The sequence below is a fragment of the Xenopus laevis genome, chromosome 3L (genome assembly GCF_017654675.1).
Source record: "Xenopus laevis strain J_2021 chromosome 3L, Xenopus_laevis_v10.1, whole genome shotgun sequence".
Classification (NCBI taxonomy): Eukaryota; Metazoa; Chordata; class Amphibia; order Anura; family Pipidae; genus Xenopus; species Xenopus laevis.
In genome coordinates this window covers 142823036-142840794 of record NC_054375.1, presented here as the reverse complement: position 1 = coordinate 142840794, position 17759 = coordinate 142823036, and the positions used below count along the sequence as shown (strand labels likewise).

The 17759-nt window shown below is 40.3% G+C and overlaps 1 protein-coding gene across 3 annotated transcripts in view; it reads left to right on the top strand.

Annotated features, from left to right (window-relative positions):
* LOC121401619 (hepatic lectin-like) overlaps positions 1 to 16282 on the top strand; it is a 50137-nt gene extending 33855 nt beyond the window's left edge. For all 3 annotated transcript variants that reach the window (XM_041587166.1, XM_041587165.1, XM_041587164.1), the window contains 3 exons: positions 5490 to 5635; positions 13520 to 13635; positions 15725 to 16282. In XM_041587166.1, coding sequence (XP_041443100.1) covers positions 5490 to 5635; positions 13520 to 13635; positions 15725 to 15848 — 386 coding nt within the window. In that variant the 3' untranslated portion in view covers positions 15849 to 16282. The remainder of the gene's footprint in view (positions 1 to 5489; positions 5636 to 13519; positions 13636 to 15724) is intronic.
* The last annotated feature ends 1477 nt before the right edge of the window (positions 16283 to 17759 follow it).

Genomic DNA, 17759 nt, shown 5'->3' with positions numbered 1-17759 from the left:
AAGATTGAGCATAATGCAACACTTGGATTACTCTATAGATTTCAGCCTGTGGCACACTATATTTCTAGGAAAAGCTCTGAGGGGTATAGGGCCCCAATAAGGAGAAGAGCTGCCCTTGATACAAAAAGTTCTGATCTTGCCACCATTGAAACAGAGTAGGTTGCAGGCCCGGTGGAAAAAGCGGATTACCTAACAAAGGAGCTGCTGGAGTCAATGGGGATTGCAACTGAAACCAGAACCGAACACTATCCCAAAGCCTAATAGTATGTAATAAGCATACGATACCTAATTTAGGTCTAAGTTTGGTGGGGCACCAGATTAAAGCCGAAGGAGAGTAAGGCTTACAAAAAAGAGCTTCTTGTTGGACCCAATGAGGGCTATCAGCAATCGTATGTAAGGTCACTATTTGAGCTAATTGGGCCGCCTTATAGTACAACGAGAAATTAGGAAAACCCAACCCTCCTTTATCCTTAGGCAACATCATATTCGTTTTGCTAATGCGTGAGAATTTACCAGCCCAAACAAATCGCAAAATCTTGGAGCTAAACCCAGCAAGATCAGATAATGGTTCTGTAACAGGGAGGGTTCGGAACAGGTATAAAAGCTTAGGAAGTATAGACATCTTTATCGAGTTGATACGCCCTATCCAAGACAGGTGGTGATGTGCCCATTTCTCCAGCAAGGCACCCAAGGATTTGTACATCGGTAAATAATTAAATTTATACATGGACTCATAGGAGTTAGTAAGTTTGACCCCTAAAATAGTAATATAGTGAATTTGCCACACAAAGTCAAAGTTCATCTGCAGTAATTTAACTTCCTGGTGAGAGAGGGATAGATTTAAAGCCTCTGTCTTATTATGATTAACCTTAAGCCCTGATAAGGTCCCAAATATGTCCATTAATCTATACAGGTTAGGAAGGGATGTTAGGGGTTTGGAGAGGATAAGTGTCAAATCATCTGCAAAAAGGCTCACTTTATGATGGGTACCGGCAACGGCTATCCCAAAAATATCAGAACAAGATCGGGGATAATGGGCACCCCTGTCTGGTGCCCCTACGAATTGAAAATGTGTGGGAGGAGAAACCAAACATACCAACTATCGCAGTGGGATTACAGTAAAGTGAGTGGATCCATTGCAGAAACCCCTCACCAAAACCCCACTTACCCAAAGTATAATACAGATAACTCCAGTTTAGGGAGTCAAACGTTTTACAAACGTCCAACTTCAATAACATAGCTTTAAGTTTACAGTTTTTAGAGTGTTCCATTAACAACAAAAGACATCTAATAGCGTCTGAGGCTTGGCGTCCAGGAACAAAGCCGACCTGATCTTTGTGTATCACTTGAGGGAAAAAGCTTTAATGCGTTGAGCAAGAATTTTCCCCAACAACTTCACATCCGTGTTTAACACTGAAATGGGCCGATAGTTCTTACATTCAGATAGATCAGTGTCGGGTTTAGGGATAGCCGAAATCTTAGCTTTGAGCGTTTCATGGTGTAAGGACTCTCCATTTTTCAATGCGTTCAACATAGAGGTGAGGTGGGGCCCCAATTGTTCAGCAAATTTCTTATAATATAAATTTGATAAGCCATCAAGCCCCGGAGTTTTACCAGATGCTAAGGTTTTTATAGCAAGAGAAACCTCTTCTAAAGAGATATCTCAGTCAATAAGCTGAGCCTGATCAGGGGACAATTCGGGAAGGCTAATCGTAGAGAAAAACTTATCGAACGCCGATTTAGGCACGGATACTGGAGCTGCATAAAGGGTTTCATAGAATTGGGCAAATTGGTTTGCTATTTTACTGGGGTTACCTGACAAGGAGCCCTGAGATGTTCTAATCCTGTGGACAGTGGGAGGTTTACATCTCTCATTCAGTTTTCGAGCCAACATCCGTCCCTGCTTGTCTAGGTTGCCGTAAAGTTTATGTTTAGCCCATCTCAACTTTTTCTCAGCATAAGTTGTTAACAGCATGTCCAGTTCCTTTTGAAGTTGGGAGATTTGAGTAGAATAATCTAGTTCAGGGGAATCATTCTGTGCCTCCACCAAGTTATCTAGTTTCTGAGTCAGGGAATTAATAGCCGCCACTCTAGCATTTTTGGCCCTAGAGCCCTGTTGTATAAAGACACCCCTGATAACCGTTTTGTGGGCTTCCCAAATAGTAACAGCAGAAGGAACTGTATGAAGGTTCTCCCGAAAGTAATTAACAAGGGACTCTTTGATTATTGTAACTGTAGCAGGTATACTCAATAAAGATTCATTCAGAAGCCAAGCCTCAAAGCTAGAACTTTCCCAAATATGTGAAAGTGTTATACAATTAGGACAATGATCTGACCAGTTTATATTAAACATTTTGGCAGTAAGGAGTGCAGGCAGTAGTGTAGGCGAGAGAAAAATATAGTCGATACGAGAGGATAGCTTGTGAGGAGCAGAGTAATGGGAAAATTGTCGCGTATCAGGGTTACATTCTCTCCAAGCGTCTATCAGCCGTTACGATGCTAGGAGTTTCTTAAACTTAACAGAATCTCTGCTGAATTTCCCAGCACTCTGGGGCTTACCAATTACCAAACGGTCTAAATTCTGATTCCAAACAAGGTTAGAGTCTCCACAGAGAATTAGTTGTCCCTGTTGATTTTGGGAACAAGTATCAAATAACTTTGACAGGAATTTAATCTGATCTAAATTCGGAGTATAATACGACACAATAGTAAGTGGAACATCCCCAATGCTAACCATGGCTATGACGAATCGACCTTCAGGATCAATAATTGTATCATTAATCGTAACCGCCAGTCTGGAGTGGAAGCAAATTGCTACCCCCTTTGTTTTGTTAGGACTAGTAGCTAATAGTACTGTAGGGTACCTCTTATGTAGATATTTGGGGTAGGAAGAATGGGAGAAGTGGGTCTCCTGTAGGCAGATAATGTCTACGTCTAGGGACGAGAAGTAGGAAAAAGCTTTAGTACGTTTCATAGGAGAATTAAACCCTTGGACATTCAAACTAAGCACTTTAACCCCCATGATGAATTATCAATCCGTCTATACCATAATTGCCCCCCTCAAGCCATGGTGAAAAAAGGGGAACAGTGTTCTGCCATAATAAGCCACTACCTTTCAATATTAGTGAATATAAAGCAAAAATCTCATTTGTAATAGTAAGCCATGTGATAGATAGAAAAAGGATTTCACTTGTCAGCAACATAATATAAAATTCAACCAGAGTACTAGTTTGTTTCCGGGGAACAGAGAGTCACCGTCAAAAAGCACTCCTGGACCTCAGGAGCCCTTAGGGGACTCTATTCCAAGGGGGGAAGGCATTAACCAGCCTGCAAGTAACAAAAAATGTAGGTCCAAAATCAGCACCCAGTAGGAGGGAGACCCCAGTGGTCACATCGTGGGTCTCAGCAAAGGTCAGCAGGCGACTGACCCAACCTGGGAAAAAGACCAAGTTAGTGTAGCAGTAAACCGTCCAGTGTCAGCTGTAAAACATAAAACCGCAAAAGGAGAAAAGGAGAGGAAAAAAAATAAATAAATAAGAGAGAAAAAAAAACTGAAGCCTCTTGAAGCAGAAGGGGAAAAGGCCAACTGACCAAATGAGGCAAATAAAGTGCCCAAACACATCACGTAGAAAGGACTCCGTGGAAAGTTGAAGAGTTCAGGTAATGGAGGAACGTAATCTCTGAGAATGGGATCTCACCTTTTCCCAAATCGGGAGAACCTTGCACTGGGAACTGCTTGAGGGCAAAACAGCCTCTACAGGTGCGTCGGAGAAGCCCAATTTCACCAATACAGCCAAACCTTCCTCTGGGGAAGTAGCGTTATACTGCTTATTATTGTAAGAGAACATCAGTCGAAATGGAAATAGCCATCTATAAGGTATCTTACGTAGTTGAAGTACTTTGGTGATGGGTGCCATATTCCTCCGCTTTTGCAAGGTAGTCGGGGAAAGATCCATATAAATCTGGTAGCGATGAGTACGGAACACCAAATTATCGACCTTCCTCGCCGCTGCTAAAGCTGCCACTTGGGTTTGGTGATAGTGTAATCTGAGGATTATGTCTCGTGGTGGATCGTCTGGTCATCTAGGCCTCAGGGCCCGATGTACACGATCCATCTCTAATCTCGTAGCAGGCAGGGCCAGAAGGAGTTCTTGCAGCAAATCCATAATCGATTGCTGTAGATCCACAATGGATTCAGGCAACCCACGGATCCTCAAGTTATTACGGCGGGATCTGTTGTCCGCATCTTCAATACGATCATTCCATTCCTTCCTCTGGGCCTCATCCGAAGATAGGGAAGCCTCGCCCTGCTCTGAGGAAGTTGATGCCTGGCTCCCGAATAGGCTGCTCGGTGACGCCATCGGGCTCAGTTTCGGTGATGACGCAGGCCGCAGGGCCTTCTCCAAAAAGTCAGAGACTGGGCGTGTCCGGGATGGCGGGGGAGAAAGGGTTTTTCCTCGCCTTCTGCGTGCCGAACGAGTCTGCCGACTTGCCATACGGCTAGCTAGGAGGTTCCCCTTAGCGTAGCTACAGACTGCGAGACGTTGAGGTGCTGATATATGCTTCAGGTTTTCTTTTAGATGTAGGTACACGGCTAGATTCTGACCAGAGGAGCTGACTCTTCTGTGCTGAGCCATAAACTGGTGTAACTGTTGTTTGGTTTCCCCCACACACAAATCAGATCATTCCTCACTGCACTGCACACACAATGTTACTCTTCTTGTGCTTTGAGATGGGGTCTTTTGGTTGAACTAGTTGCTGCCTTAGTGTGTGCTGGGTTTAAAGCAGATAGGGATGTGGTGTTTATTAAGCTATATGGGAGGACCAAGTTCTTTCTCCTGTCCTGTTTTCCACCTTCACCGGTAGTCTTGGTGTTATTGCTTCTTTTTCCACCTGTTTCACAAAAGCCCAATCTGGATACCCACATGTCTTCAGGGCCCCTCTGAGATGTTTCATCTCTTTCAACTTAGCCTCTGTGCTGGTGGAGATCTTGTCTGCTCTGTGATGTAGGGTTTTGATGACCCCCAGTGTGTCATCTAGTGGATGGTGGGAGTCAAACAGCAGGTACTGGTCTATGTTGATAGATTTCCTGTAGATCTCTATTTCCAGCTTTCCACCCTCTCTGACTCTTACCAAACAGTCCAAAAAAGCCAGTGTGTCATCTTGCACATTTTCTCATGTAAACTTGATGTTGTGGTTCACTGTATTGATTTGTTCAGTGAAAGTCTTTAACTCCTGTTTGTGTATTTTAACCCATGTATCAATGACTTATTTCTATGGATATATTTAAATGGAAAGATAACTATGTAAACTCTTCCTTATTCATTCAAGCACAATATAAAAACCAAAAGGATTTATAATTCAGAGAAACCAAATGGAATTGCAACAGGGAATTCTAACTGACTATGGTGGAACATAAGTGCAGCACAGGCATTGGGTGGAACATATAAATTCATTTTTACAGACCCAAACTGTGTTTTCCCTTCCAGAGAAACCCAAATGTGATTCTAACTGGAAAGCATTTGATGGAAGCTGTTATTATATTGTTACAACTAAGAAAAATCGGGACGATGCCCAGGCCACTTGTAAATCAATGAACAGTGATCTGGCTATTATCAACAGTGACAGGAAAAAGGTGAGGCACTTACTGTATATACACAGCTGGTTTCATTCACTATAAACATCTCATTATATTATAGTATAGATATCCAGGCCCCACCCACCTTGTACAATACATTGCACTATTACCAGCCCTACATTATTTCTACAAATAAGAACAATATGGAACCAAAGCTTGGACCTTGCCAACTCCCACTTCATCTTGATTTCTTTAATAGAGCTCATTATTTTTTCCAGTGCCCAGTTTATTCATTCTCTGGTGTCTGTGTTACCCACCTTCTATGGCATGTTTATGATCTCTAGTGGATTTACTTGAATATACATTTAAGAAGAAGATCTCAAACTAGGCCAGCAATATGGAGCTGAAGTGGGAAACTATGTTAGCCTAAGGAGTCCTAGTTTGAATAGATTATCCTCATATTCTTTGTGAGTTAATGATACATAACATATTTAAAAATCTTTAGAAATATGAGCCCTGCACTAAACTATATAGTAACCGTTTCCCAAATGTCTGTGATGGATTCTCATGAACTCTAGGATCCATGTTTATATTCTTTTTGCAGAACAAAGTATATGTTTCTAAATCCTTAGTAAACACTCTCTTGAGCACTTCCACAACTTCCCCCCAGTTTTAAATATTTCATTTCCAGGTGATACCAAGCTGTTTGAGTATCTCAGGTTGACATTTGTATAACTAGGAAGTAACAGACACAAAACCTACAGAAACATACATTAATGGTGCAATTGTCTCCTACTGTTAGGCTACTCACCGTCGTGTGGAAGGGATGTCTGGCCCTGTCCATCCCTGCAGGCAAGTAGTTGGTCGCAGTCGCCGGCGAGCGTGCGCCTTGATGCGCGTGTGCATTGTCGCGCGCACGTTTTGGCGCGCTTGAGTTGCGTCGCCCTGCGTTTCTGCGCATGCGAGTTCACGCTAGGCCTATCTCCTGTTGTTGACCCGGCTATTCCTGACTCTGCCTGCACCTGACCTCAGCCTGATATTGACTACGAACCTAATCTGCCTGCATCTGACCTCGGCCTGACTCCTCTTTTCACAGCGCATTCTTCCTGTTTCACCTTCAGGTTAGTCTGTCGCTGGTGGAAGCTGCTTGTGAGCCCACTTCTACAAATTGATCCGCATAAAGCCTTATAGTATAACCTAGCCATGGATCAAGACGTAGAGGAATCTGTGTTAAGCCAAATAACACAGCAACTGGCTGCTCTCACCCAAGCAGTCCAAGAACTACAAGGAGGGTACAACCAACTCCAGGACCAGCTGCAGAATGTGCAACCCGCTGCTGGACCGCCTCCTGTTATAAACATACAGCAACCCAGTATCTCTGCTTCTTCCGCTGCTGCTGAACCCAAGCTATCTCTTCCAGAGAAATTTTCCGGTGACCGGAAGAAATTTAGACTTTTTGTTAATACTTGCAAGTTGTTTTTACGTTAAAACCCTTATCTTATCCGACAGAACAAGTGAAAGTGGGGTTTATTATCTCCTTGCTTCAAGGTCAACCTCAGTCCTGGGCCTTTCGTCTTATGGATCAACAAAACCTTGCACTCTCATCTGTGGAAACCTTCTTTTCAGCTATGGCTGTTATTTATGACGATCCACATCATACTGAAACTGCTGAAGCTGCATTAAGAGCTCTCACTCAGGGCCGACGGCCTGTAGAGGACTATGCTATGGAGTTTCGGGAACTTGCTGTGGAGACTGAGTGGAATGATGCTGCACTCAAACATCAATTTCGTTTGGGATTATCCATAGGTTTAAAAGATGAGGTTGCCCGTGTGGGAATTCCTGGCTCTCTGGAGGAGTTGATTCTTCTGGCCGTACAATTGGACATAAAATTGTGCGAAAGGAAAACTGAAAGAGTTGCTGAAACCTCTCCTTTTTGGGTCACTCCCAGAGCTCCTCCTCCAGTGAGAAACGTTCCTGTGCTTCCTGACTCTGAGCCAATGCAAATTGGGGCTATCAGACCTACTCTTTCGACTGAGGAGAGATTGAGAAGACGAAGGCTTAACTTATGCCTTTATTGTGGGCAAGCAGGACATCTTCTACGAACCTGCCCTATTCGTCCAGCTTCCTCAAGTAAAAGAACTTCCTTTTCCGTTACTAAGTCGTTAAGTTATTCTCCTTTACTGATTGTATCCCTTTTTTAACAGTGGGGAGAGGAATAGGTGAATCTTCCAGCCCTTGTTGATTCTGGTGCAAGTGGGTGCTTTATTGACTCTCAAGTAGTGGATAATCTTCACATTCCTCTTCTGTCAAAAGAGAGTCCTGTCTTTATTAGAGTTGCGGACGGTTCTACAATCAGCTCAAGAGACTATTTCCCTGATCACTTGTTTGAATAAAATTCACTTTGAGCAATTGAGTTTTTATGTAGTTGCTTCTCCATTATTTGCAGTCATCTTAGGTCTTCCTTGGCTTCGTAAGCATAACCCTGTTATTGATTGGGTTTCCGGAAAAATAACTTTTTATTCTGTCAAGTACCCTTTGGACATATTTATCCGCTATCTGAACCAGAATTAAAGACTCTTAAAGATTATGTGGACGAGAACCTAGCCAAAGGGTTCATACGATATTCTACATCCCCAGCAGGAGCTGGTATTTTTTTTGTGGGGAAGAAGGATGGTTCGTTAAGGCCATGTATTGATTACAGGGAATTGAACAAAATAACCATTAAAAATCGATATCCGCTTCCTCTTGTTCCGAACTTGTGCAACAGCTTCGAGGCACAAAGATTTTTTCAAAACTTGATCTGCGAGGAGCCTATAATTTAGTGAGGATCCGCAAGGGAGATGAGTGGAAGACTGCTTTTCGTACCTGATATGGGCATTTCGAATATATGGTTATGCCATTCGGGCTTTGCAATGCGCCCGCAACATTTCAGCATTTTGCAAATAATGTTTTACGGGACTTTCTTGATATTTTTGCAATTGTTTATTTGGATGATATTCTTATTTTTTCACAGTCACTTCAGGAGCATCGAATCCATATGAAAAAAGTTTTCAATCGTCTCAGAACCCATCGTCTGTACGTGAAATTAGAGAAGTGTGAATTTGAAAGAGAATCTGTGGAATTTTTGGGTTTCATCATCTCGTCTAAAGGAATTCAAATGGATCACAAGAAGGTCTCTGCCATTCTGGACTGGCCAGTCCTTACTTATCGCCGATCTGTTCAGAGTTTTATAGGATTTTCTAATTTTTATAGGAAATTTATCAAAAAATGTTCTCAGATTATTCTTCCTATTACTAAACTTACTTGTTCCAATAAAAAATTTTTTTGGACTGACGAAGCACAAGTAGCTTTTACTACTCTGAAGAAGACTTTTACTTCTGCCCCTATTTTGTGTCATCCTGATCCAACTCTACCTTTTGTGGTGAAGGTAGATGCATCAGAATCTGCAGTGGGAGCCATTTTGTCTCAAAGAACTACAGTTAAGGAGGAGCTACATCCTGTTGCTTTTTTTTCTAGGAAATTGAATAAAGCGGAACAAAACTATAATGTCTCTGACAGAGAACTGTTGGCGATTAAACTCGCATTTGAGGAATGGAGTTTTTTGCTTGAGGGTGCTAAACATCCAGTCATCGTATATACAGATCATCGAAATCTTGAATATTTACGTTCCGCTAAACGTCTCAGACCAAGACAGGCTCGTTGGGCAATGTTTTTTATGAGATTCTGTTTTCACATTACTTATCGTCCAGGTAGTAAAAATGTTAAAGCTGATGCCCTTTCTCGCATGTTTTCTACAGATCCAACTCCAAACTCCTCTTCTGAAACAATTCTGAAATCAAGTAATTTTTTCTCTCTCCTTCAAGAATCTTTAATGGATCGTTTAAAAAAAACATCATCTTCTGTACCTGATGTTATTTCCGGTCGATATTTCTTGTCTCGTAGGTCTAATTTATTATTTTTTGGAGAAAAGATTTTTGTACCAAGTGAGATTCGACTCGATGTTCTCAAAACTGTTCATGATTCAAAACTTGCTGGTCATCCTGGTATTAAAAAGACTATTATTTTAGCTAAAAGATTCTTTTGGTGGCCAATTTTAGCCAAAGATTGCACGGCATTTGTATCATCATGCGAGACTTGTGCTAGATTCAAGAATCCATGTTCCAAGCCAGTGGGGTTACTCCAACCTCTTCCTATCCCAATGCGTCCTTGGGGATCCGTTTCAGTGGAATTTATTTCTGAGTTACCACCTTCACAAGGACAGACTACGATTTTTGTTTGTGTCGACAGATTAACCAAGATGGCACATTTTTCATCATTACATAAATTACCTTCGGCTGCAGTCACTGCTGAAACATTTATTAGAGAAGTGATTCATCTACATGGAGTTCCTGATGAAATTGTGTCTGACCGTGGTGTTCAGTTCACTTGCCAATTTTGGAGAGCATTGTGTAAGGCGCTTCAGATTAAAGTTTCTTTATCCTCTGCCTTTCATCCACAGTCTAATGGACAGACGGAGAGGACTAACCAGACTCTTGAGCAGTATCTACAATGTTTTTCATCCTTTGCTCAGGATGATTTGGTAACGTTATTACCTCTGGCAGAATTTGCCTATAATAATGCTCATCAATCTTCTATACAACAGTCACCATTTTTTGCAAATTTTGGTCTTGACCCGGCTATTTTTCCAGCTTCCGTACCTGAAGTACCTGTTCCTGCAGTCCAGGATCGGCCTTGCCTTCTTGTCTTCAAATTTTAAAACTCTACAAGAGACAATGGCCAAGGCACAACGTGATTATAAAGACTATGCGGACCGTAGACGTTCTCCGGGGCCAAATTTCAAAGTTCGAGATAAGGTATGGTTATCTTCTGTCAATTTGAAACTAACTTGCCCTAGTAAGAAGTTGGGTCAGAAATACCTGGGACCTTTTTCCATTATTAAACAGATTAATTCTGTTACATTTCAACTTGAACTACCGTGCTCATGGAAGATACATCCTGTTTTTCATATGGCTCTTCTTAAACCTGTGATTCCTAACATCTTTCAAGAACGGACTATTCCTCCTCCTCCTGCGGTTGTGGTTGATGGTCAGGAGGAGTTTGAAGTGGAAAAAATTTTGGATTCAAGATTTCGAGGTAAACGAATCCAGTATCTTGTCAAATGGAAGGGGTATGGTATTGAAGAGAACTCTTGGGAACCCGCATCTATTCTCCATACTCCCAGTCTTCTTCGGAGGTTTCATTGGGCTCATCCAGAAAAGCCAGGTTCGTTTCGTGTCCTGAGACCGCTCCTTGGGGGGAGGCACTGTCACCGTTGTGTGGAAGGGATGTCTGGCCCTGTCCGTCCCTGCAGGCAAGTAGTTGGTCGCAGTCGCCGGCGAAAGCACCCCTGTGCGCGAGCGTGCGCCTTGATGCGCGTGCACGTTTTGGCACGCGTATGTTGATCTCCTGTTGCATATTTGATCTCCTGTTGTTGACCCAGCTATTCCTGACTCGCTTGAACTCTGCCTGCACCCGACCTCGGCCTGATATTGACTACGAACCTAATCTGCCTGCATCTGACCTCGGCCTGACTCCGTTTACGAATCTGAGCTGCCTGCCTCTGACCCGGACCTGTTTGACCTCATCCTTCACACCCTTGTTACTTCATCCGGACTCTCCGGCCTCTTTTCACAGTGCATTCTTCCTGTTTCACCTTCAGGTTAGTCTGTCGCTGGTGGAAGCTGCTTGTGAGCCCACTTCTACAAATTGATCCGCATAAAGCCTTATACCTACTTAAGGCTACAGGGATATCTAGACGTTGTTTACAGACCTGGGGTTTCTAAAGCAAAGTGTGAGGTTCAAAAATGTTATTCTAAAATTAGGAGGGTAATTTATAAAAGTCAGAATGCTGAAAAATTAAAGTTGTTAAGTCTATAAATTCTGAATTTTTAGTGAAAAAAACCTAACATTTTCATAATTTATTATACCCCCAAGGATGGAAAAAGTAAGAATCCAAAGATTTTGTGGTTTTTGGGGAAAAAATCAAAAAAATCTGAGTTTTTGGGTGGAAAATCCAAAACATTTGTACGATCCGAATTTTTCACAAATTTTTAGAGTTTTTTCCTGCACAGGAAGTTTTCTGGAAAATGTATCGGAAAATAACCCGTGTGGATTTGGTCAAAGAATATTTCAGAAATAAATATTTTCAAATTTTGATAAATAACCCCCTAGGTGTCCACAAGTAATGATATTTCAAAAATAACAAAAAGCATTTAAGTTGTTGTGATTATGAGCTTTTATTGAGAGGCAATATATAAAAGTACATTTTCCAGACCAGAATTGTTATTTATGTAGTGATCCATTCAAGTTCAAACTGATTTAAAAAGGTCCAATAGGATCGGTGCAACTCCCATTGACTTCTATAGGACCTCGACAACTTTTACCTGGAGAAGTTTTCTATTCAAGATTTTTGTGGTTCTTTTTACACTTAAGGGTAGAACTACATGGGCGTTTTTCCATCCAATAGGTTCTGTTCTGACGCAGAGCAACAAATCGCAGGTGTCACATCGGATGCGCCAAATCTAAGGTAAGTAATAGAAATGCTGGATGTTGTCGATACGTCTGCATCCCACAGTTGTGTCGTGTCGGATGCACGCAGTGACAACCTCCGACATTCCTATTACTTACCTTAGATTCAGTGGAACTAACGTGACGCGGCCGCTTCATCGCATCTGAACGGAAGCTATCAGATGTAAAAACGCCCATCTAGTTCTACCCTAATAAATCTTGATTTTTTTAGAGCTTTAAAAACGATAGGAAAAGCATGTTTATTTAGAGATTCGTGAAAAAAATTGATTGGTTTTAATCTCATAAAAAAATGAGGCTTCATTGAAGTATGAAAACACCAAGACCATCTAATGTATTGGGCTCACATGTTTATGTACATGTTTTGGAGCATTTATAACCCCCTATGAAATACTGAAATCTAATCAGATCCAATGGGAGCCATTGTGTGAGGGAAAACTGATGTTTTCTAAAACAAAAGTAGTTGTTGACCTTCTCCTAGATGTGAAGTTTGTCTCTAAAAATGCTTGTTGCACTGCATATCCAATGAATGATTTGTGGTAACATTGAATAACAAATTAGGTGGGGCCCCAAGATATGCAGAACCAATGCACCAGGAGAACCCCATGTTTTTTTAACCAAAAGTACCTGTTGATGTTAAATTCCTATAAAAGTCTTTATTTTAATCAAAATTGATGTCTAAAAAGTCTCTAATGAAGTTAGTAATTAAAAGCACAAATAAAGCATTAATATTCCTTCAATATAAATATGAAAATATCCAAAATAAATTTTGCCCTGCAAAAATGCCCTTCAGTTATAATATATATCAAGTACTGGACCATGATCACAACCAAAATGGTCTAAAATGCTATGGCATGGAGAGAGTTACTGGAGACATAAGAAACACTTAACAGGTATGGGACCGGTTATTTAGAAAGTTTGGGATCTGGGGTGTTCTGGATAGCAAATCTTTCCCTAATTTGGATCTACATAACTTAAGGCTACCAGAAAATCATGTAAACTTTAAATAAACCCAATAGGCTGATTTGCTTCTAATAGGGATTAATTATATCTTAGTTGGAATGGAGTCTATGGGAGAAGACCTTTCTGTAATTTTAAGATTTCTGGATTATGGGTTTCTGTATAATGGATCCCATACCTGTAATAAAAAGAGCAAGGTGCTCTATGTATAAATGATGTACCTTCCCCCTTAGGACTAAATTTCATCTATGACTAACAATTGTTTTAATATTTACATATTTATATTTGAGGCATTATAATATATATTTTATGCTTATATATATATATATATTAGAGCAGTGATTCTTTTAGACAACAATTTTGATAGACAGAAAGTTACCTGTGTGTTGTAATGAGAGGAGTCTTCTGCTTCCCTAGAACTTCCTTGAAAGTATTACTGACAGCTCATATTTTTGGATTGGCCTCAAAAGGGATAAGAATAACAAGGATGAGTGGAGATGGGTGGATGGGACATACTATTATCCACCAAAGCGGTAAGTTGAAGAATCTGACGTTTTCCATAAAGTTTTATTGAGAGTCAATTAAAAATCAAAGTGAAGCAATAACTATAGAATGTAACAATATATCCGAGAAGCCTCTGTATAATGTAGATACAGTTAGGTCCATAAATCTTTGGACAGAGACAACTTTTTTTCTAATTTGGTTCTGTACATTACAACGATGAATTTTAAAATTTTAAATGAAACAACTCAGATGCAGTTGAACTGCAGACTTTCAGCTTTAATTCAGTGGGTTGAACAAAAAGATTGCATAAAAATATGAGGAACTAAAGCCTTTTTTATAACACAATCACTTCATTTCAGGGGCTGAAAAGCAATAGGACAAATTAGAAAACTGAAAATAAAATGTTCATTTCTAATACTTGGTTGAAAACCCTTTGCTGGCAATGACAGCCTGAAGTCTTGAACTCATGGACATCACCAGATTCTGGGTTTCCTCCTTTTTAAAGCTCTGCCAGGCCTTTACTGCAGCGGCTTTCAGTTGCTGTTTGTTTGTGGGCCTTTCTGTCTGAAGTTTAGTCTTCAACAAGTGAAATGCAGCTCAATTGGCTTCAGATCAGGTGACTTGGACATTCAAGAATATTCCACTTCTTTGCTCCTGGGTTGCTTTGGCTGTGTGTTTTGGGTCATTGCCCATCTGTATTATGAAACACCTCCCAATCAATGTGACTGCATTTAGCTGGATTTGAGCAGACAGTGTCTCTGAACACCTCAGAATTCGGCTGTTTCTGTCCTGTGTCACATCATGGATAAACACTAGTGTCCCAGTGCCACTGGCAGCCATGCACACCCAAGCCATCACACTGCCTCCCAAATGTTTTATACATCATGTGCTATGATTTGGATCATGAGCTGTTCCACGCCTTCTCCATACTTTTTTCTTGCCATCATTCTGGTAGAAGTTGATCTTTGTTTCATCTGTCTAAAGAATGTTTTTCAAGAACTGTGCTGGCTTTTTTAGATGAGTATTAGTAAAGACCAATCTAGCCTTTCTCTTCTTGATGCTTATGAGTGGCTTGTACCTTGCAGTGCACCCTCTGTATTTACTTTCATGCAGTCTTCTCTTTATGGTAGACTTGGATATAGATACACCTACCTCCTGGAGAGTGTCGTTCACTGTCGTGAAGGGGTTTCTCTTCACCATGGAAATGATTCTGCGATCATCCACCACTGTTGTCTTCCGTGGATGTCCAGGTTTTTTTGCGTTGCTGAGTTCACCAGTGTTTTCTTTCTTTCTCCAGATGTACCAAACTGTAGATTTTGCTACTCTTAATATTGTAGCTATTTCTCAGATGGGTTTTTTCTGTTTTTGCAGCTTAAGGATGGCTTGTTTCACCTGCATGGAGAGCTCCTTTGACCGCATGTTGTCTGTTCATAGCAAAATCTTCCACATACAAGAACCTCCCCCCCTTTTATCTGCTTCATTGATAATGACATAACAAAGGAATTGCCCACACCTGTCTTTAAATCAATTGTCCAATTACTTTTGAGCCCCTGAAATGAAGTGATTCACATTTTTATGCAATCTTTTTGTTCAACCCACTGAATTAAAGCTGAAAGTCTGCAGTTCACCTGCATCTGAGTTGTTTCATTTAAAAGTCATTGTGGTAATGTACAGAACCAAAATTAGAAAAAAGTTGTCTCTGTCCAAAGATTTATGGACCTAACTGTGTATAACTGTTTTTACTTTGCTCATTAGGACCAGACCAGTAAAATATCCCTTTAGTTTTATCTTCAAATTTTGCCCTTTTTAATGCAGGAAATAATAAACACCATTGATATTTCCTAATGAAAGCAATAGGTAGAAAGTAAGTTAAGCAAATTCATTGAAGTCATTTTGAAAAAAGTGGGTGTATGGTCCCCTTTAAAGTAACTGAAATATTACATATAATTTCTTCTTCTATCTGGTCTCTTTAAACTCCACAAGTGCTGATTTTTTACTATATCTACCTGCTTTTTGCCAGTGTCCTATTGAAATGGGACAACGTGATTCGTAACATCAATATTTGTGCAGCACCTAAACATGCAATTCCCAGTTTAACAGTCTGCAATTCTTCTGCAGATTTTGGATGGAGGGGGAGCCAAATAACGCAGTTGGAAGTGAAGATTGTGTTCACATGTGTGAGAAAAAATGGAATGATATCTTTTGCACCCATGAGTATAAGGCAATCTGCGAGAAAAAATAATATGTTGTGTAAAGGAGGAGTGGATTTCAGTTGTTGAGCACTCTATTAGAATGCCAATCTCTATAAAAAAAAGAAAATTCTCCTAAAAACAAGAAAGGAGTATGTATATTTAGTGTTACATGGGTAATGTCTAATAATGACTGGGGAGGGCTGAAGAGATAATTAAAGATAATTGCTGAAGGAGTTTCAATTAAAAGGCATAACATGAACTAAAAGGATACTCTTTAGCAGCAGGTCCCTGCATCTCAGAGTTTTCAAAACTAAGCAGCATGAACATTGAAACATACCCTTAATATTCCAATTAATTGGTCTTGTATCTAGACAACTATCCCCTCAGTCAACTGATGTCTGAACACAGCCACTGTGTCTTCCTCAAAGTATTACTTGCCTGCAGCATCGACTTCTTTGTTTTTAAATAAATTGTTGTAGTGAAATGTTTGAGTGTCTCTGATCAGTGCCAAGTGATCTTTTCATAAAGATGTCTCTGCGGTATAGGGTGAATAGGTCTTTGGGTTGGACTTTGACTTAACTGGATCTCAGATGCAGTTTCACAGCAGTCAGACATTGAACTTCCACTAATTCACCCAGCACTCCACCTGTCATCGGAAAACATGTTTTTTTCAAAACGCATCAGTTAATAGTGCTACTCCAGCAGAATTCTGCACTGAAATCCATATCTCAAAAGAGCAAACAGATTTTTTTATATTCAATTTTGAAATCTGTCATGGGGCTAGACATTTTGTCAATTTCCCAGCTGCCCCCAGTCATGTGACTTTGCCTGCACTTTAGGAGCGAAATGCTTTCTGGCAGGCTGCTGTTTTTCCTTCTAAATGTAACTGAATGTGTCTCAGTGGGACATGGGTTTTTACTATTGAGTGTTGTTCTTAGATCTACCAGGCAGCTGTTATCTTGTGTTAGGGAGCTGTTATCTGGTTACCTTCCCATTGTTCTTTTGTTTGGCTGCTGGGGGGGAAAAGGGAGGGGGGTGATATCACTCTAACTTGCAGTACAACAGTAAAGAGTGATTGAAGTTTATCAGAGCACAAGTCACATGACTTGGGGCAGCTGGGAAGTTGACAATATGTCTAGCCCCATGTCAGATTTCAAAATTGAATATTAAAAAATCTGTTCGCTCTTTTGAGAAATGGATTTCAGTGCAGAATTCTGCTGGAGCAGCTCTGTTAACTGATTTATTTTGAAAAAAATGTTTTTCCCATGACAGTATCCCTTTAAGTTCTTCATTCCTGTTTACGGCCAAAACCCTCAAAAAAAACTTGAAGATCAAGCAGGTTGTTAACCTCTTCAAACGGTTCCAGGGAACTCTACCTTTCACTTCTACATAAACTCGCCAGGTTTTAGGTGATTGACTCATTCAGGTTTATGCAATCTATCAAATTTGAGTTCCAGGATAGGGGGATGATATATCTCAGATTTCAATTTTTAATTCAAATTTAAGTTGGTGATTTTAAACTCTAAATTGTGAGTTTTGACCTAAAAAATTACTTGAAAATTCAAATTCCAGTTCAAATTTATCATTTAAACTGTAGTAAATTTGCCCCTAAGGTACAGTCACAGCTACATGCTATCTTTCAGGCTATGGGTTTGTTAGAGCAAGAAGGACAAAATGTATTACATATTATATTTAATATTCCAAAAAGGTAAAAAGTGCATCGGTACAAAATGGAAGATATTACAAAATGACATACACAAACTATTATGCTAATATTTTTATGTATGATTTGGAAGAAAAAAATATTTTACAAAATATGCTTTTTTGCAGATAGGCATGGGAAATATAGCTCTTGCAAGGTTAATGTTTCTGTATAAAAATCCATCAGCCAGGCTTAAAATTAATGGGATTTTATCAGAATAATTCCAAATTAGAAATGGGACTAGACAGGGGTGCCCACT